We start from the raw sequence: 22,037 nt of genomic DNA, 5'->3' as shown, positions 1-22,037 counted from the left end.
GGGAAATGTTTGGTTTTGACGCTGGTGCCAAAGAATCTTGCGATAATGAGAGGTTTTGCGGTGTGCCAGAGGATACACAAGGCAACCGACATGGTAATGGTGACATATGTCATGAAAGGAGAGGAGGCGGTCCCGCGCAGTAAGCGGAGCCACATGGCCGAAGGTGTACTAATATAAGTGGTAATATCGGGAGTGGTCAGAGCAAGGGCAAAGACTGCTTCTTCTGCTTCCTCTTAAGAGGAGGCGTATATGCTGGCAGCCGTTTTGAGGCGGCCGTTCGAGTCAAGTTCTTAGGTAAAGGCAGAATGTGTAGATGTTGATGGATATGGTAGGGGATAGTGTGCTTGGATTCAAATGCCAAATTAAAGTTTATGGATAGGGATTGAAGTATGAGCCGACCAGTGGTGGTTTGGGCAAGCCGGGCATACTGTGAGGTGAGATGAGCTTCTATTATTTCGGGAAGGGTGTTCAGGATGCCGGTTTGGAGAAGACATTCAGTAGAGGCATTAGAAGGAATACCAAGGGCGTATTTGTGAACCTGGTGAAGAAAAACGTCCACAGCGTCAGTTACTGCACAGGAGAGGTGAAGGTACGGTAGTGGGTACGTAAGTCTGCTAAATATACAAAGGCCTGCACAAGACAAAGGAGTTCCGATTCACAGAGGCCTCTGTGCTTGTTAGACACGCGTCCTATGAGGCGGATGGTGTGATTGACAGCAGTACGAAGGATTTGAAGGGTATGAGTGTTCAATCGACTGGCTTGAATGAAAAGACCAAGTACTCGAATCTGAGGGGCATGTTGAATGGCTTGATCATTAACCTGAACAATTATAGGAGAGTGTCGATAATGGCGGTGTGAGTGGAGAGGCAGGAGTTCAAATTTTTTAGTGGCAGCATGTTCTACTACTATGTTTGCAGCTGTTTGTAAGGTGTCTTCGATGTAACGACCATCTGTTACCATCAGTTGCAGATGGTCGTTACATCGATGTAACGACCATCGGTTACCCAAAGAGTAATGTCATTGACATGGAGAGAGGAATTGAGGGAGGGGATGGAACGAAGTGAAGTTGGTGCAGGTAACATAGCCAAGTTAAAGAAGAAAGGAGAAAGGACAGAGCCTTGGGGAGTGCCGAAACTTCCCAGGATGTTGGAGGGGGAGTGCTCAGAACCAAATACGAGGGTAGCGTACAAGACGAGAGGAAATGATCGATGGATTTATTGAAAGGAAATGCAGAGAGGTTGGCCGGAACGATTAAAATCTGACCTGCTACTCTGCACTGGGGAAGGGGAAAGGGAGAAGAAAGAGGATCATGATGGGCGACAATGTGGGAGAAAGCATATGAAAAAATATAGTGGCACGACAGTTTGCTTTACAAGCGCGAATCGAGTTCGCTGGTGCACAAAAAACAGCGAAGAGCCCACACTGCCTGGACACCCTTCCCTTTGTCCTGCCAAGTGCCCAGCAGCAGTTCCTCCGACAGAGGCCTCTTGTCGGAACACTTCAAGAAAACGGCTAGAACAGTTCTTTCACGCGCATACACTGGGCACGAGAGGAAGCTGCTGATGTAGGAGTATGTTTTGATGCCACAGGAAATGTGGTTGAGGCCAGCACTGTGCCTTCACTTTCCTGTAAACCAATTATAGAACGCCAGTGAATTGATGCATTCAACGGAACGCTGGTTGTGTTCGACAAAGGACGAGTGATGTACCGTGTGCAGCAGCGCCTCAGGCTTTCGCATTTCTGCACTGCGGTTTCTGCAGTACTCTCAGAATTTTTCAGACTGCAGTTGGTTGATTACCTCTCTTCGCAAACTTTATAACCACTCCCACCATTTCTGCATGCAAATCGCGTCCTTTCCCACTCGTTCATGTTCAAACATTTCAAATTTCCCGCCACCAGCATTTAGGCTTACGTCACCGGACGTCGAATACCACGTGACCCCATTTGAAGTTTTCACTGCTCTGTGCAGCCTGAGCAGTGCAGTTGTCAATTATGTGCTGCACATACGCCAAGGTTGCAAGAAAACTCGCCATATCCGTGTTGCAAAAATTTACTGCTGCCTGTATGTCACCACAACAGAGGACAAGTGCAGGGAGAATGAGGGACTTTATAATGAGAACATAAGAAAGGAGCTAACAGTGACCAATGCAAAAGAAGCATAGGGGATATTTTTCTTTAGTTTTGGTCATAGTGAAGTATAATGTATTCATATACACATTTCGTTAGAAAATAGAACAACAAAGAATCACATGCCACCAGTGGCATCTGAACCCACGACCACTGAATTTCGAATCTGGCACTCTACCTACATTCTTGGGTTGCATTTAACCAATCGCTAGGGAGTGTTCGCCAGCACCACCCTCCTCCACAGTGGCAGACATGGAACATCTTGTGATGCCCTAAGTATCACGTGAAACATGATCCAAGGGGGAAGGTGGGAGCTGCGAGATAGCCCTCTTAATTAACTTACGATGTCAGGGCTGCCAGATTAGAGTCCTCGTTAGGCTAATCAGCTAATGGTTTCATTTCCATCAGTGGCTGTTGGCTCCCTTCATTCTTACCGCATCAAAGGATGTCATATTTGGTGTCTCTTCCATCAGGGCACCTTACATTGCGCTGTAGCCTTTGTAAAATTACTTAATGTTACTACTAAAAATGTGTGATGTAAGCATTGCTCTCTGATTATGTTGACACATGGGAACAAGACAAGTAACAATCGAATAAAGCAAGGCAGAGAGTACTTCCCACTCACTGGTACAAGCAGTAAAAGCGTCATTTATTGTCTGCCACGCTGTACAAAAATAGCGTTTGCACAACGTGCATGGGACGGGATAGGCCTCTAGACAAAAAGAAACACAAACATTGCAACATTGTCACCCATGACAGGCTCGGGTGTGTCAAGTGTTTCATTTGCGGATAATAAACCCTCAGTGGCTCACAAGAGGGTGAATGAAAAGTAACTTCTATATATATATACTATATGTATAGGAACACAGAGAACGCCAGAAAAGTTCTAAAGGTAACATATCTACCACGTAATTAAAATTAAACAATTCGGTGCACCGGGCTAAGGTACAGCGTGATATAAGTAAAGCAGCTGTTTGCAATTAAATGCATACTTGAAGGCATTTCTCATATACCCTGATGATGCATGGAAACAACAGAACATGTGCGAAAACTCTATAGGCTAACATGCACCTGTTTTTATCTTTTTCTCTCTCTTCACAACACCAAAAGGCAGGTTGCAGAAAAGGTACCGTTATGAGGGTTGGAAGTGTAGCGAAGCTTAAACTTACAGCACAGTTTGCTCCCATCTGCTTTGCTGGTGCAGCATATTATCACAACCAAGCAACGAAAATTCCTTACTCTACATGAAGCATTCAACGCCTGTATATATTCACAGCTTACCATACACACCAAAAACGTTAGCTTACATGAAGTGATACTTTTAAAGAGTTATCCAACCATGTATTGATAGCACCTGGCTCCTAAAATTAAGTGCATACAGTAACGTTGAACAACCAACAAACAAGACTAAAACAAAGCCATAAATCTTGTAGAGACCGTGAAGATTTTGTGTGATCACGATTTATCACAGCCTAAGTACACACAAAAAAACACGACGATGTGAAAATCTCGGTTGCACACAAAATCATTAGAGTGTACATTCATGTTCCCATGTTCCTTGGCAGCACAATGCCACCTTGCTCTGGCCAATTCATAAAAAAAACTTTCTGCAATAAAAATAAATTCAGTGCGAGGCTGCCTGCATGTTAAACATACAATAAAAGTTATTCTATGTCAGACGCAGCCTACAAGCAAAACCCCAAACACCCAACACACAAAAACGAAACTTGATACAGCAAGACAATTTTATAACAAAATTTAAAAATACATTGCTGCAATTGCGATACACTAGGCACATTAGGCCCAGGAAAAAAGAAAAACATTTACTGAATTTTACCAGGCCAATAACAAATCTGCAGAATATTTGCAAGTGCCTAGCACTTAATCACGTCAGATGCAACCATACAAGAAAAACATGTGGAACAATTAAAATGAACTTGGATCACACACTTTATGGCGCATTTGCTCCTTCCGGCAGTTAGCTCTAAAAAAACTTCTAAAAAAACGTGCATTAAAAGGACAAGTAGTTGGGAGATGCAAAAGCAGTAAAAAACAAAACTTTATAATGCTCCATCTCGTAACACACCACACTGACTACTACTGACTGTGCCAGCTGAGCTGTCAAAAATGAATGGTGTGTGTATGCTTGCATATATAAGGAACCTCTGCTTCTTATTAAAGTGCTCATGTACAGAGATATGCATATATATTAAACATCTCTATTTTACACATGCAAAGCCAAGCAGCAAAGCCATTGCTGCTGCTGCTGCCAAGATTCGATTTACGAGACTCCCATGAAGCCAGCTTCACTGAAGGACACATCCACTCTCTGTCTTTGGGTCTGCGGTGGAGTGAGATCCGATCTTCTCTTGCACTGGAGGGAGGTCCCCTTCAGCCTTGACAGCTGCCTTCTGTAAACATTCATATGGAAAAGGAGGAAACAAAACCACTTTCAGCAAACAGGCATCAGACATTAACATCCACCAGCAAAGAAAAGCAGTACAGATTTCACAGGACCTTTGCAGTAGATGGAAAATTTGTCTTCATCCGCGGAGTAACTACCGTTGAACCCAGACTTATCGAACTCTAAAGGAATCGAGAAGTGGATCGATTATGTCAAGAATTTTATGTATAAACAACGGCAGTAGATATATGTACAAGTAACCTAGCACTCATACTAGTAATAGGGTACATGCAATGACATGCTGCCCATTGGCGTGCTGACAACGTACTGGTCACTGGGCACAGCCATGCATAACTTGCTTTGCATCAAAGCCGCAGTGCATGGTTCTTTGGAACTAGCCCACTGCCAACTACAAAATGTCTAATCCTGTCGTCACCAGTATGCTACAAATACAAACAACCAAAAAATTAATGTACAGTTGATTTCTTCAAAGCTTTCAACAAGGAAGCGAGCGCAGCACGCCAAGTGAGGGCTGCCTCCTCACTGCATGACAGCACTGTGGCGTGGAAAATGAGTACATGAGATGGAAAGGCTGCCTTCAAGCAATCCCAAGGTTTGCCCCATAATATGGTCTGAGTGTGCTAGCACTGCTAGCAGGTGTTTACAGCTAACCGACCGACCCATTTCTGTGCGCGAAAAATTATTGAAAAGCACCGCTGACGTTGCGGCGGCGGAGAGCTTCGGGCTCTCTGTGCCAATGTGGGAGCTGCCCTCTACACCTGGCGCCTAGCCAAGTGTCCTTCAGGACCCCTACTGTGGGAAATAAAGTTTTACCAAACCAAACCGTTGATGTTCCACTAGTAAAGAAGTGACACAAAGCCAATCATATCTAAGGATTTTCAACAAGATAATCAGCATGTTCCATATAGTCGATAATTCAAAATATCAGAGTTTCCATATCCAGGCTGTGCTGCCTAGTCATTACCTGGGATGTAATTACTTTACCAAATCCAAGGAGCAACTACTAAGTACAATCATCTCTAGCTTGGGGGTTTCCCCTAAATACACTGGATTAACTGCAGTGTGTCCTCTACATTGTTTTGTCATGTGCCAAGGTGCAGGTTTAATACATCTAGTATATAGCGGTAAAAACTCGCACCTATAGCACCTTTAAACTGGTGTATGTAGCTTTTAAGACCATTTTTCTCCCAGTTTTACTTGCTACGAACCCTTTCACACAAGCACAGCCATTTTTCCCCCAACAAGCCACTGGCGTCAACCAGACGGGCACAACTTGCCGAGTTGGCGGGATCTCCAGCACCACTGGGTTGCACGTAGAAAGCGGCATAGACAACTGGGTTCCAGGCCTTGTCGTGGGGAGGCATCTGGAATTCCTCGGGGCTCACCAGGCCGTAGGTGGCACGCAGCTCCAGTTCCGGCGCGTCCTGGGGCACCTTCTGGTGGAATCTGCACCGCAGGCAGTGGTGGCACTTTTTAACTTGACTGCTTCACAACAGAAGTAGGGGGAAACATTTTTGGTAATGCTGAATGCTTGCACTAATTACTGAAAGACCTTCATTCCCCGCCCATCAGTTTCCTTCAGCAAGGTAACTTTCTCACTGTGAGCACATCAGGTGCGAATACATGTGACCAGGAACTCCCTGCTCCTAGTCATTCAAGTCAAATTTTACTTTCGTTTGTACCAAGCACAATTCCTGCTTCAGAAAGCCACTGTTGTGAACAGCTTGACGAGGTGACCGCCCCAACTTGTGACAGGAGCAAAGGAAGTACAGTGAAGTCTCATTCGCAAAAGTAAATAATTATCCAAACACTTTTTTTGCTAGGTGCTGACTCAATTGAAGCTTAGTAATGTGGCAATACAGACAAAGAATAGTGACTGTGTGAGAGAAACCGCTGAAAGGAGCAATTAACACTATTGTGTTATACTAAGTGGTCCCCTTCGTTTTTCCACTATCCCTGCTACACTGTAGTACTTCTCTACTGTGCTTGGGATGCTTTAGTTATGCTCTCCAGCTCCCACTCTCCTATCCCTCCCTCCTTCCTCCTCACTTCCTTCTCTCCCATTTTCGCCGAGGCCTCGACTTTTGAAGACAGTGCTGGGATTTTTGCATGATGGCACTATCACCAATACCGCAGTAAATATATCACAGTAAGCTGACTGAAAGCTTAGCAGAAAAGGAGGAAGGAATTTGGAGGCAGTTACAGACATGCAGATAATTTATTCTTAACATATTAATTATTAGAAATTGCAAATTTTGCATGGGACAGGCAAGCATGATGCACATGATACGCACATGTATAAATTCAGAATACAATTCAGGGACCACTAGAAATGAAGAAACATGGGAGGCTCTGATGCGCAGCTTGGACCCAGATAAGCGCACAGAAGTCGTCAATCAAGCCCAGGCAGCCACCAGGTCCCAAGGGATTGTGGCCAACTCCTAGCCTTGGAGGTTAAAACATCCTTGAATTTTATTAAAGAAATAAAGTTATCTCTCTATCTCTCTCTCAGAGTGAGAGCATCAGCCAAGTGAACTGAAAAGAAGGCAAAAGTTTGCAAGAAACTCACATGAAGCCGTTCTCTCGCTCGCACTTGTCAAGCGTCCTCTTTACCAAGGGTGCGAGCTTACGGAAGAACAGGTGCTGGTCGATCTTGGCAGCCGAGCCAGGCCCCTTCATGCTGCTGTACTGCTTGCAGATGTGCACGGCATCCTGGTAGCCTACAATCAGTTGCTTATTCAAGGCAATTCCACACAAATGGTAGTCATATCAGTACTGTACAAAAAAATCAATGCGATGTAAACAAAGAAAGACAAAATTGTGGGGGCATGGCTTGAACCTGGTGACAGAGTGAAAGCTGTGAGTGTTGCAGCAATAGCCTCTGTAGAATCGCCTTTTTAATCCGCGGTTTCTTCGTAAATTTGTTTAATAATAATTATTGGTTCACAGGAAAGGAAAGGCGTGGTATCTGTCGCATTTCTACTGTAGACAGCTGAACTGCGCCATAAGGCAAGGGAGGAAGGTGGGACTGAAAGTGGAAAGAGAGAGAAAAAGAGGATCCGTAGTGCAGCTACAGAGTGATTTTGACCACCTGGGGATCTTTAACGTGCGCTAACATCGCACAGCACACGAACGCCTCTTTGTTTCACTTCCGTTGAAACGCAGCCGCCGCCGCCTGTCAGGATCGAACCCAGGGACTCCGGCACAGTGGTCGGGCATCTTAACCACAGCACCACCGCGGAAGGGCATAATAAATTTTCTTTCAGTTAGGTTTCGGGGAAAGGAAGGCCCCTTCCACTTTTGGGTGGACACCACAGAATGGTGGACACCTACACCTAACTAAGCCAAGGTCCTGTTTTCATATTTTATCTTATATATTGTACACTGGTTTATAAGAAAGAAAAGGCACAGTATCTGTCAGACTTGAGGGAAAGGAGAAAGGTTGGAGTGAAGGTCCCCCAGTGGAGGGCCACGGTGTAATTTCAGCCTCCTGGAGTCCTTTAACGTGCGCTGACATGACATCGCACAACACAGGGCTGCCTCTCCATTTAAGCTAAGTTTTAGCGAAAGGAAAGCCCACTGAACACCACGCTTAATTAGGTCGAGTTCACTTGAAGGTCAAATTTAGTTGCCACACAAAGACCGGCTCTACTTAGCGTAGTAAAGCTTTCACTACTAAATGCAATGAGGTAAAATAAACAATTCTGGATTATACTCTAAACTGGGCAAGGCACTATACTGTATTTTTCAGTGCTAAGCTGGCATTTATTCCCGGAAGGTCTTTGTTGGTGAATTTCATGCAAAACAAATTACATGTAGCTTGTGCATAAATATTCTTGGCCTAGATGCAATTGATGCTTGGGGTACAAGATATAACTCAAATGGTCCACACACCCCGCACCCCAAAACTGGTTCTAGAGACAATCGCACTTTCTTACACTTGTGACTTTCTTGCAAGGCTCTGATTGCATCTCCACACTTCTCCTGAGCAAGGAGGTTTTCTCCTGCATAGCAGTAGGCCTGAAAGGCAAGAACACAGCACATCTCAGTGTGTTTTCCTTGGCTTCAAATAAAAAAATGATTGATGTTGGAGACATTCAGAATTCACAGCACAATAAGAACATAAAGAAGCGTGAACAAGAACAGGTAGAACACAAAAGAATAGAAGTAAAAAAGACTGATGGAATTGGGCATCTGACTTGGAGAGAGAACTTACATAAGAGAGATAGAAGACGGCCTTGAGAATGAGAAACTTCCTCCAACGTCCAAACTTTGATGCCTCCAGGCTGGCAAGTGAGTCCGCTAGAAGAATGAGGCTTTCAATAGGAGCTGAACAAAATCGAGCCAGGAAGCTTTATACACCACTGCACAATGACTATGGTGGGGTTAAGATGCGAGTTTAGCACATCATGAGGTTAATAACATAAAGTAAAAACAGCACTGCTAACATTATATCGTCAAATCCCTGCACTAATGACCTGCTCATAGCACTATGAAATTAAGTTTGAGTACAGCCTGGTTGGTCTGTGCTATACAACCGTTGGCAGAAAGTTAAATGATGACTGAAAATTTGTTTGTAACCAGGACCTTACCTGCTGATGTGTACATCTTGGACGTTTCATGGGCAAGAGCAGAGATGAGACCTGGAGCATGCTTCATCTCGATGGCCCTGCCAATCGTCACTGAAATGGCAGTGTGATGCAAAGATATTGGCACAAACATCAAGACAGCAAGCAACTCAAGGTAACTGAAAAATTAAATATATTTGGCTCTTACACTTGTTAATGCATCACCAAACTCGCAGAAAGTAAACATCACCATTCTACACAACAAAACATCAACCAAATGGCCCATCTTGCAAACCCAATTTCACAGAAATCTGCTCTAAACCTGACTTCTTGGTTGTCATAGACAGTAAACTATGTGTGGAATTCCTCCATGGTGTGATGTGTTGCATCAGAGGCAGTAAATGATGATGATGATGACGAACTTTAATGGTGCAAGAGCAGCCTCGGCCAGCGAGAGCCATGACACAAACAGTTTTTCTGCCTGCACAAGGCAGGATGAAATTTTTACCACGTGTATCTGCGATGAAACATTTTGCATAGGGGCAAAAATGACCACAAGGCTCAAATCGCTTTGCAGATACATCAGGGATCTGCACAAGGTGCTCATAACCAGCCAAGCATGGTACGTACGGTTGTGAAAATGTGAGCAAACTTGCCGCAGTAGGAAATCGCTTTGAATTTTGGAAAAAAATAAATAAAAAACATGCGTGCTGACAATTTTCCAACTCCCTGACACGAGAGCTTCACAAATTTGAAAGTTGCCAGGTTGGCAGGTATGGCAGGTGTGAGCACACCGTGCCTGATCATGTGAAATCAGCTGCATTCAGACGAAAGAACACCATGTTGGGATGTGCGTAGAAAATGGACCAGAAAAACTGACTGCCATTTGCTATGCCTGTATAACACGAGATTCAGCTATAACTATCAGAGAGTTTTAGCACAGTCATACAGCGTTTTCCAAATACATAGGGCCACACAGAAAATGTGCCTAGGCAAGCACATCAACAGTAGCAATGGAAAAGTGTTACCGTACTACAGTTGAATCCCGCTATAACGAAATTCACGGTGCACGAAAAAAAATTCGTTCTCGCGGAACTTCGTTATCGCAAAAATTTGACGTGAAACGCAGAAAGAATTGCCCAAGCAGCAGCAAAGGCGTTTAATGCCAAAAATCTGTAAGCTTGGTTTGCTTACGCTTCACGGCGAGCAACGCCGTCACGCGATTTTCGCACTCGGTCAGCAAACCCATTGCAACATCGTCGTCTCGGACAGCAACGAAATTCCTGATGACATCAAAAGCGTCCATCACCTGTACGGCGGTTGCCGCAGCCGGCGCTTCCTGTACGTCGTCTTCTTCATCGGAAGAGTCCTTATCATTCCGGGCAGCTTATATGATCTGCTCATCACTCACATCTTCGTGAACAACAACACAAGCGTCAGCGCCGATGTATTCGTCGAGCTCGAGATTAGGCGGCACGGTTCCTATTTCTCCCAGCGTTTTCCAGGCGGCCGCGATCCCCGGAGCCGGTGACGCCTCTTCGTCGTCGTCTGTAACGCCTGGTGTTAGGCCAGCAGAGTGTACGGGTCGACCTTCGGCAAATCCGGCGTGCCTGAAACAGTTCACGATTACTGAGCGCCCCAGTGTGCTCCAGGCAGCAGACATAATCTGCAGTGCCACGTACAAGTCCACCTTCGTGTCTCGGCCGGTTTCAGTGTTAAAAAGCAGCCGCTGAATTAACCTTCCGCGGTAAGCGCGCTTCAGGCTAAGAATCACGCCCTGATCGAGAGGCTGTAAGACAGACGTGCAATTGGGAGGGAAAAACCTCAGCTCCGTGTTAGTGAGCTTGACTTCATCGGAGTGATGTGCTGAACAATTGTCCAAAAGCAAGCAAACTTTACGGCCCTGCCGCTTCATGTCGCGGTCGAATGCCATCATCCACTCGGTGAAAATAGCGCGGGTCATCCATGACTTGTTGTTCGCCTTGTACTGCACAGGTAGGCTACGAGTTCCCTTAAAACAGCGCGGCTTGGCACTTTTGCCTATGACTAACGGCGGACGCTTGTCCGAGCCATCCATGTTTGTGCAAAGCAGCACTGTGATGCGTTTTTTGCTGTGTTTGCCGCCGTGACAGCGCTGCCCCTTGAAGTCGAGCGTCCTAGCCGGCAACATCTCGTAGAATAGCCCGGTCTCGTCGGCGTTGTAAATGTCTGCAGGCGCGAAGTTGCTTAAAATTCCGGCCATGTTACTCGCCTTCCAAGCAGCTGCTCCGTCCACGTCTGCTGACATTGACTCGCCGCACAACACTTTTCCAACGATGTTATGGCGGGCCTTGAAACGGTTTAGCCAGCCAATGCTGGCTTTAAAATCATCAATGCCAAGTAGGCATGCATAGTTCAAGGCTTTCTGCTGGACGATGCTTCCGGACAGGGGGACGTTGCTGGCTCGTGCTTCCACAAACCACGCATGCACTGCTTTGTCCAACTCTTCATGGAGGGGCCGCGTCACCTTTTTGTGCTTCGAGGATGTGCCTGAAGCAAGTGCCATTCTCACGCTGTCCTTATTGCCTAGAATCGTTGACAGCGAACTTGCAGGAATTCCGAAGTCTTCAGCAATTGCCGCTTTCTTCCTTCCGCTTTCTGCTTGGGCGATTATTTGAGCTTTTTGCTCAAGGGAAAGAGTTTTGCGTTTTTTCACTTGCGTTGCCATCGTGTCCTGCGGATGAAAACTCGTCGTTGTCGAAGAGAAAGGCAGCGAGTGAACAACGCGACCACGACACAAAGCCAAAATGGCGGAACTGCAATCACGTGATTTCATGCTTAATGTGGCTTTGGATTTGACTTGGACTTCTCGCCAATAAAACTAGTTTCGGTTTCGATTTTGAACGCGAAAATTTCGTTGAAGCGGAAACGCTCTGCAAAAATGGTTCGTTGTGCAGAGAAATTTAGGCCATTAATTCTTGATACTCGCGTACTCGCGGGGAATAAAAAATTATTCGTTGTCGCGGAAATTTCGTTGTGGCGGTATTCGTTGTGGCGGGATTCAACTGTAGCTGCAGTAGCCGTACACATGTGCAAAAAACTCTCTATCAACAGTGCATCATTCACTATGGCACCATGCGATATCCCTTATGTGCAGACTTGAATAATGCAGGTACTAGTTTATACTGTTGCACACACAGGATACCACAAATCCATAATGCAGAAAATGATGCCACTCTCCTCTGCCCCCCATTTCTTGTTCTTGTTACACCAACAGTGTTGCAGAACTGGGAAATGTGGCATTAACAGCTCTTGCTGTGAGGTGTTAGTCTGGCTGATGGAACAGAAAACAGTAACAAACAATTCTCATAATACCTTCCTGCGCTTCAGCAGTACACTGACTGATGTAGGCAGATGCCACTCGCGAGTCCAGGTCCGATCCAGGAACAGGCTGCTCCCTCAGTTGTCCCACATACTTGTTCTGGTGAAAATAAAAGAAACGAAGTGAAGCACACCAAAGCTGCCACTAGAAGGGATGCTGAACAGTTAATTTTTGAAGCAATATGTGCCAAATATCTTTGCAGTTCTAAAAATAACCTGCATATGTTTGTTCATATGTTTCCTTCAGCTTGTTAAGCAAAATCCATATATCTCCAGCTAGCTGGAAAGTGCATAGTAAGCTGAAATGCCGTACCTATTACGGCACTTTACAGCGTGAAGTACCTCCGTGTTGACTGTGATAAAGAAGTTTATCAATAATATATTCATTATGAGAATACTTCTGACAAAACCCAAGACATGACTGTGCTTTTCAGTTTGGATTCACTGGGCACTCGATTTTTCAGTCCCGAATTACTTGCCGATAGGTCCTGGCTTCTGCTCTGCAAGGGATGGCGGAGAAAGACACAAACAAAACTAGTGCTTCCCCCTTGTCAGCCGCTGTTTTTTAGACTCTTGTTTTTGCGTGTGGTTGCAAGTGTACCTATTTATTTCCTAGTCTGCAATAAATACCTCAATTATCAGTAGCGTTCCTGCTAAGTGTCATGGTCACATGACCTGAATGCCAGAGGCTGCTTGCAGACTCCCCTCATGTTACCTGTACCTGTCCACCATCGTCTGCTTTAACAGTTGGTCACCACAACACAATTCTTTCGCAGTGATGCCGCGCACACGTTTAGTTCCTGACATGCGAGTAATAATTAGTTTGACAACAGAGGCTTGAATCAATCAATGCTAATCGCGAACGAAGCACGGCAAGCCTAAATGCAAAGTATTTGACAGGACTCGGTTTGGCGGGACTTTCTTGCTTTTGCAGCTTGCTGAGAAGTCAATCCAAGGTTGAAGTAGCTCAACTCGCAGCACTCGGGTTGCATAGAAAAGCAGACAAAATGGTTTGCAAACCATTTACGAGTTTTAGCTGCTCGAGCCCAGAGTGGTTTGCTTGCGATGCTTCCAGTCATCCGTGTTAACAAATTCGCAAAACAGGTGAACTTCTGGACAGCAGTATGAGCAAACAATTTGTACTCGTGGCTCTCAATGCATCTGCATTTAGATAATTTCAAGATAAGAAAGTGAAGATGCAAGATTCAGAACTCTTACAGTTGCTTAGAGACCCGCTATAGAGCTCATGTCAAGCTTAACATATAATGTGGTCTGCAGAAACACAAAACGTACTCGGAATGTGCACGGTGTGGTATCGTCCTCTTTTGGTTTCTGTTTCGGAAGCAAGGTTTGCGCTGTGGCGGCGCCACCGTACTCTTTCTCTCATCCTGCGCCCTCTCTCCTGAATTAAAGGATCAGTCTGCGTTTGGCTGCCGTGGCGTATGGTTATCTATCTCTTCCTGCACGCCGCCATTTGGCGGGCCACGTGGCGTCCATGGCAGCACGCCGACACAACAAATTGGCGCAGCAGTCACGCCGACACAACACACGAAGTATAGCTTAATGTGACCACCAGCATGGCACTAGTTTCCTGGGAGCCATACTGGTAGGCACAGGTTCTGGGCTGCCCAAGAAAAATCAATGCAGGACTCAAGTACGCAAGCAGTCTGGGACCTTGAATGTGTCCATCACTTTAACAGGACACTAAAGTGCCTCCTTCAGACAACCGAAACACATGCACACCCTCCTTGAGCAAATGCCAATTCTTTGTCGGAGTACAGGAGCAAAACGGCCATTACCTTCATTGCACTGAAGTATCCTGCAGCTTTTCTGAGACATTTGTGGACATCTTTCGCCTCATCCATGTTGATGCTGAAATGAGTGCATTCAGTATTCGAGGGTGTCAAGTATTGAGAAGTGCTTCCGCATGCTTCATGTCTAAACTTAACATTTATGCAAGAGGTAAGCAAGATGTGCCTTATTTCATGCATGAAAACAGGAAAATGATAAAAGAAAGGATAGCAAGATTACTCCTCCTTAGCAGCAATGGCTGATGCATGCTTCATGTGCCAGATCCCAACATTCTGACATACTGACACCAGTTCAAAGACAGCATCTGACTGCACCCTGCAAGGAAAAAAAAAAACATTCAATGAATGTTAACACAGCATCCTTTTATCAGCAGGTCCATCACTTTGTTGCAAAGGCTGCAGTTGCCTGCTACCATTTCTAGACTGTTCAGCTGTGTTAAACAAGCACACACATGCTCCGAGTGTGAAGCAATAATATTCTTCAAATGTCCATTTGGAATAGAGCTTCAAATACCAGTAATTACATCACTCAAACAAAGTAAAATAAAAGTATATAGGTGTCCCCTCTTCGTCAACCTTTTTTTTTCCTACACTTTACATAATAAACACTGTTTTGTAGTTGTTTTAAAAAAAGTAACTAGTAAGTAAAGATCATTTTCTGAACTGCAAATGAACTTTTGCGATCTGAAATCCTAACCAGAATGATTCTGTAAGGTTATCAATCATGAAAGTATGTGACATTAACAGTAGTGCTTCTCTACTTTGTGCAATACAGCGTTTTGCAGAAAACGTGTACATACATTTAACAAGTACACACAAAATGCTCACAGTGGTGAATGTCCCAGCATAGATTGAGTCCAGCGAAAGCGTACAGAGTGCCTCAGTTTGCTTTCGCCCCCCTTCTCGTCAGGAGCCAGGATCAAGCCAGCAAAAAGGGCGAGATAAGTGTTGAGGGCAGTGTCAATTGTGCTTATGTCATTCGCTGGGTCTGTGAGCAAGTCAAGCAGATGGTTTCTTGCCAGCCGCAGGTCACTGCAAAACAGGAAGTAGCAAAATGCTATCACCTTGCCATCAAGCACTGCCTTAGTGGGCTGGTAGACGAGTTTCACTAATTTACCTAGAGGGAAAACTAGCGTTGCAACTGCCACTTTACCACAAGAACAGTAGGAAGTGTGAACATTGTATTTGGCTTCAGCTTGGGTTGTATTTAACCTAAAGCATAGATCTAGCTGCAGAAACACAGCTTTTTCCCCCCCAAGGTAAAACCAGTAAAAAATGGTCTCATTATGTTGCAATTTACCTAGTACTACCACAAAGAGCACTTATGATTTGCCAAACGAATCTACATTTCTGGCCAAACAATAGCCAAGCTAAATGATCCATTTCCACTTTTGACGTTCCTGTTGGGTATGAAGCACTCTTCAAGAACATTGCATTATAAGTGGCGCCCTTTTCTTCCCCCCAGTGTAATTCTGAGAAATTGTATGAGTACAGTGACCATCAGTAAAAGCATTCTGCTGCTAAACGAATTACCAGCCACAGCAGCCAGAATTAAAAATAGGCAGAGTGCAAATACACCCATGTTTGAGACTTCAGTGCATATTTGGAGCTCCAGATAGTCACAACTGGTCTGGAGCTTTTACTGTATGCAATCGCCTGTCTGGTATAGTTTCCAAACAAAGCAGTTCAATTATCTTTAACTCAGTTGACTAGTGACAACAGCTGGCATGAGCTGTTAGTTGATGCACCATGTGCTGAGATAAAACCAGCATGAAAGTGTTCCTTTTTTTTTAATTACTAACACAATAGCGTTAAAGGCCCCGTTCATCGAAAAAGTCCAGCATCGGCGTCACTGTCAGCATTGTGAGTGAAACATCACGAGCATGGCACTGGTAGGTGGTAGCTAGCAGCCGGCATGACCACACAGTGATTGGATGTAGGGTTGCCTGATGTTATGTTTGGTAGAAGCTGTCAACTTGGACCTCTCCTTTCATATGGGAGGGCGATATCAGAATCGGCCTGTCAGGATCCTTACATTCATGTTACCCTTAGACCACACAGGCACGACGTTCATATGGCTTATTTAAAGCCATGTTTTATATGTCGAGAGGTAGCCTACCTATGCTATCACGTCATAAACTTAAAGGCAGAGCTGATCACTGCCTTGTCGTGGCGGAGGGGCTTGCGAAACTCGATGAAGTCGTGAGCTCTGCTGTGTAGGGCCACCCAAGATAGACAGGTCACGGCAGAGAGTTCTGACAAAATGTGATTCACTGGAGAAGGTAATGGCAACCCACTCCAGTATTTCCTGCCAAGAAAACCCTATGGCCAGTCACAATACCATTATCGATATGGCGCCGGAAGATGAGCCCCCCAGGTTGGAAGGCGTCCCACATGTTACTGGGGATGAACAAAGGGCGATTCCTAGTAGCTCCAGGACGAATGAAGCGGCTGGGCTAAAGCCAAAAGGACGCTCAGTTGTGGATGTGTCGGGAAGCGACCGGAAAGTCCGATGTTGCAAGGAGATATATCACATAGCAACATGGAATGTAAGATCTATGACGCAAGGTAAACTGGATATCGTCAAGCGAGAAATGGACAGATTGAACATTGATATCTTGGGTATCAGCGAGCTCAAGTGGACCGGAATGGGAGAATTTAACTCCGGTGACCATTATGTCTTTTATTGTGGGCACGAATCCAAGAGAAGGAATAGGGTCGCTCTCATAGTAAACAGAAGAATGGGCAAAGCAGTGCTAGGGTACAACCCCAAAAACGACCGAATGATTTCACTTCGGATCCAAGGCCACCCTTTCAACATAACAGTTATCCAAGTCTATGCACCGACCACTGCTGCTGAAGAAGCTGACGTTGAGAAATTTTATGCGGACCTACAATGCCTTTTAGACTGCACCCCATCATCAGGCGTCGTTTTTCTCATAGGAGACTGGAATGCTAAGGTCGGGAGTGAAGAAATATCCGGAATTACAGGCAAGTTCGGTCTTGGTGAGCCAAATGAAGCTGGGCAGAGGCTAGTAGAGTTCTGTCAAGAAAACAACCTGACCATAGCGAATACGCATTTTCAACAGCACAAGAGGCGCCTGTACACATGGATTTCACCGGACGGTCTGTACAGGAATCAGATCGATTATATTATTTGCCGGCAGAGATGGAGAAGCGCTATACAAGCAGTAAAAACAAGGCCTGGGGCCGATTGTGGCACCGATCATCAGCTTCTTGTTGCCAAAATTAAGCTTCGATTGAGGAAAACGCAGAAAACTAGAAGGCCTTTCAGGTATGATCTGGATCAGATTCCATTAGAATATGCTGTGGAAGTGAGGAATCGATAAGAATTAGATCTAGAAGACAAAGAGCCCGAAGAGATGTGGACTGATGTTCGTGATATAATACAAGAAGTTGCTACTAAGGTAGTTCCAAAGCAAAAGAAATGCAAAAAAGCAAACTGGTTATCTGAAGAGGCTTTGCAAATAGCTGAGGAAAGGAGGATGGCAAAAGGTGTGGGGGAAAGAGAAAGATACAAGGTACTCAATGCGGATTTTCAGAAAATAGCAAGGAGAGATAAGAATGCCTTCCTGAACATACAGTGTCAAGCAGTTGAGGACAACAGCCAATTAAGGAACACAAGAGCTCTGTATAAGACAATCAAAGATATCAAAGGAAGCTTCTGTGCTAAGCTGGGAGTGATAAAGGACAAACGAGGCAAGGACCTCACTGAAGCCTCAGAGATAAAGAAGAGGTGGCAGGAATACACAGAAGAACTGTACAAGAAGGACCCGGATGTGCAAACCCAACATAGGACGGTTGTGATTACTGATCTCGAGCCGGGCATCCTGAAGAGTGAAGTTGAATGGGCCTTAGCCAGCCTTGCTAAGAACAAAGCTAGCGGAATTGATGGTATTCCAGCTGAGTTGCTTCAAAAACTCAACCACGACGCTGTTCACACACTGCATACATTATGTCAAAAGATTTGGACAACCCTGCAGTGGCCACAGGATTAGAGGAGGTCAGTTTACATCCCCATTCCAAAGAAAGGCAGTGCCAAAGATTGTTCCAACTACCGCACGATCGCGCTTATTTCGCATGCTAGCAAGGTGATGTTAAAAATCCTGCAAGGTAGGCTGCAGCAGTATGTGGATCGGGAGCTTCCGGACGTGCAAGCTGGGTTTCGCAAGGGCAGAGGAACTAGAGACCAAATTGCCAACCTTCGCTGGATCATGGAAAAAGCAAGAGAGTTCCAGAAACCCATTTACTTCTGCTTTATTGATTATGCGAAAGCGTTTGACTGCGTAGATCACAGAAGATTGTGGCAAGCTCTCCAAGAGATGGGAGTTCCAATTCACCTCATCTGTCTCCTCAGGAACCTTTATGAAGGGCAAGAGGCCACAGTCAGAACTGGGCATGGTCTTACTGATTGGTTTCCGATTGAGAAAGGGGTGAGGCAAGGCTGCATACTGTCGCCCTGCCTATTTAACCTATATGCAGAGTGCATCATGAGGAAGGCCGGTCTGGACGAGTCTTCAGCTGGAGTGAAGATTGCTGGAAAACGTATCAACAACCTTAGATATGCGGATGATACCACTTTAATGGCAGAAAGTGAAGTGGAACTCAAGAGACTTCTGATGCGCGTACAAGAAGAGAGTGAGAAGTTTGGGCTTAAACTGAACATTAAAAAGACGAAGATCATGGCGTCTTGCCCTATCAAGTCCTGGAGCATCAATGGACAAGAAGTGGAAGCTGTGACAGATTTTCTGTTCTTGGGCGCCAAGATTACCTCGGAAGGAGACTGCAGCCATGAAATTAGGAGACGCCTGCTTCTGGGAAAGAGAGCAATGGTTAGCCTTGACCGCCTAGTAAAGAGCAGAGACATTAGTCTGCCAACCAAGATCCGTATAACCCGTGCTATGGTCTTTCCAGTTGTGATGTATGGATGCGAGAGTTGGACTGTGAAAAAGGCTGACCGCCGAAGAATTGACGCGTTTGAATTGTGGTGCTGGCGAAGACTCTTAAGAGTTCCTTGGACTGCCAGAAGATCAAATCAGTCGATATTGTCGACCATAAACCCTGACTGCTCATTGGAGGGTCAAATTCTAAAGTTAAAGCTCAGCTACTTTGGTCATCTGATGAGAAGAGAGGAGTCGCTGGAGAAAGATTTGATGTTGGGAAAGGTTGAGGGTCGCCGGAGAAGGGGTAGGCAGCGAACGCGATGGTTAGATGGCATTCTCGAGGCATTGCAGATGAAGCTATGTGATGTTAAGAAGATAGTGAGAGACCGGAAAGCGTGGCGTGACATGGTCCATAGGGTCACGAAGAGTCGGACACGATTGAACGCCTGAACTGAACTAAGTGTCCCCCAGAATTTTTTCTTTGCTTGTGCATTTTGTTGCACATAGTTCCACATGTTTAACTTTTTAAATGGTATGAACATGCCTTTTTCAAAATACAACTGTGCCACTGCAGCCAACAATAAGCTGTGCTCATAGATGATTAAAAACATTAAATTCGTACTTTTTCTTGGGATAGTTGGTTCGCTCTTAAATATATGAAGCTATCTGAAGAAGACATAGAAGAATGAGTATGCTGCACTATCATGTATTCCTCCTCTGTGTTCTTTTTGAGCATGTATTGTCCCGGTCATATTATGGAGCACACTTTGAAAACTAAACTTTTCTCACTGCTTACCTTACTTGTTCAGTTTGGTTCCTAGCATTTAACGTCCCAAGGTAACTCAAAATATGAGAGACTCCAAAGTTAAAGGCAGTGAAAATTTGACCCCCTGGGGTTTTTTTACATGCACTGACACTACACTGTACACAGGAATGTTGCTTTTTACATACATTGAAAAGCGGCAACCGCAGCTGAGACTGAACCCATGTCCTTGGGGTCAGAAGTGAAGTGCTTTAGCCACAGAGCCAACGTGGCGAGCCGTGGGTGACCTAACAATTGTCAGAAGTATTTTATGCATGTGTTAACGTTAATGCTACTGGTGCTGTTGCTCATGAACCCAGGAAGCGATTTACTTTCGCTATGGAATGCAAAAAAATAATTTCAAGCGTTGAAGAAAGCTTTAATACTTTAGCCACATCTGTGCATACGATGAGAAGAAAATAGGTCTCGCTCGCTCACATGCAGACACATGCACACACACAGAAAAAGTATTGCCAAACTGAGCCTTTCACACTGGTTCAAGTTAAAAGATAGCAAGTAAGAGTATTAGTAACTTTTGTATGTTGAATTTTTTCACCATCTTATTAAGTCGAGAATTAGACGAAAGCTCGTCTCGCCAGGGACAGACATATTGACAGTGTAGAAGGAACGCCGAATAAATTAACAAAAACAAGATGTTTCGGCTCCGGTACGGGAGCCTTGTTCACACTGTTCACACTGAAATGAAGCAAACAGCTGAGCGGAATTAAATATGGTTGAAAAGAGGGCATTTGTTTTGTTTTTATTTGGTCGGTGTTGCTTCTTCACCGTCAACAACATCATATTAGGTGTGCCAGTAATATGTCCAACATAATTCTGGTAAATAAATACAGTAGCTAAGGGCCTAAATTTTTGCCGAAAAGAAAGAATGACTGGACTGAGGAAAGGAGTGCAAGGCCTTCATACAACTTTGTTTTTCTAACAAGGCGAGTATAACAACATGTGTACTGAACCAGTTGAGCTCTTGTGCATTTCCACCTCCCAGGTTTAATATACTTTGTTTTCCCACATCCAAAACTAATATTTCAAGTCTCAGCTTTAAATAAAACCACACTTTTCTCTTTCTTCAAGCAATACCTATTCTAAATTGCCTTCCTAAAACAACTATGATTAGAATAATAGATCTTTATGTATTGCTTTGTGTCGGGCATCCAAAACCATGTATGTACGGTCAGTGTCGGCTACAGATCACAACGAACATTTGACTCCGGTACAGGAAAAAAGAAAACAATCTGCTGCGCCAAGCTGTGCAGCGGCGTACACACAAGCAAACAGGCGAATGCATTTCTTTTTCTGCGCTGAAGCGAACTACGGAACATGTAACGCACGAAAAATCGCGCCTGCGGCCGCGCAGGGTTGAAGGCTGCCACGCGTGGAGAGCGAAACAAACTGAACTAAATTTGGAAAGCGGCTCATGAGTTTCCGCGCGGCCATCTAGATCGGTTATATTTGAGCGTGTGTTTTAACTGACCTTTTATGCGGTTATGGAGATTTTTTTTTTAAAGTTCTGCCGATATCAACTTCATCCTGCTAGCGTGCTTGTCGAGGCTTTATGCGCTGCCCCATCGGTGACAGTCATCTGCCGGAGCGTGGGCTCGCATCGGTCAGCGTCTAGCCCACCCAGTGCCGTGCTAGGCTGTCGAAGAGGTTTACGCTTACGTGGACGAAACGATATAAGAGAGATCTGCGATCACAAAACTTGTCGACATCGGCCGGCGAGCACGAAAGCAACACCCAAGCGCTAAATGCACAGCTGACCTGCAAAGCTTCAGAGCTTGGCTATCCATGGCAAGCATTTTGAGGTCGAAGTTGACAAGCCCGGTGGCCTTTAAAGGATTTCGATGAAACCAGAACGCCATGGCGGCTCCTGAAAGTTGTTAGATGTGGAGGGACGAAGGTATTAGAGGAGATTCACGCAATTCACGCAAGCGACAGGCCGACAGCTTCCATACCACAAACCAAAACAACAGGATAGCGCCGTTAGCGCCACTAGAGCGTCGGTCAGAAAAAAAAAAAAAAAAA

At 45.0% G+C, this 22,037-nt stretch overlaps 1 protein-coding gene across 1 annotated transcript; it reads right to left on the bottom strand.

Moving 5' to 3' along the window:
• Positions 1–2,755: 2,755 nt before the first annotated feature.
• Positions 2,756–21,990, bottom strand: LOC146175576 (BRO1 domain-containing protein BROX-like). The gene is made up of 11 exons (XM_084581974.1): positions 21,774–21,990; positions 15,120–15,323; positions 14,512–14,607; positions 14,280–14,352; positions 12,475–12,580; positions 9,145–9,234; positions 8,769–8,854; positions 8,491–8,572; positions 7,122–7,272; positions 5,830–5,998; positions 2,756–4,538 (listed from the first exon to the last, which is right to left on the bottom strand). Exons 1-11 carry the CDS (start codon positions 21,872–21,874, stop codon positions 4,434–4,436), a joined length of 1,263 nt encoding a protein of 420 aa, XP_084438100.1. The 5' UTR covers positions 21,875–21,990; the 3' UTR covers positions 2,756–4,433.
• Positions 21,991–22,037: the final 47 nt, after the last annotated feature.

This window comes from Amblyomma maculatum, chromosome 10 (genome assembly GCF_055883805.1).
Source record: "Amblyomma maculatum isolate TAMU_Amacu chromosome 10, ASM5588380v1, whole genome shotgun sequence".
NCBI lineage: Eukaryota > Metazoa > Arthropoda > Arachnida > Ixodida > Ixodidae > Amblyomma > Amblyomma maculatum.
The sequence above is the reverse complement of the archived record's forward strand: the minus strand, read 5'-3'. Positions and strand labels throughout refer to the sequence as shown.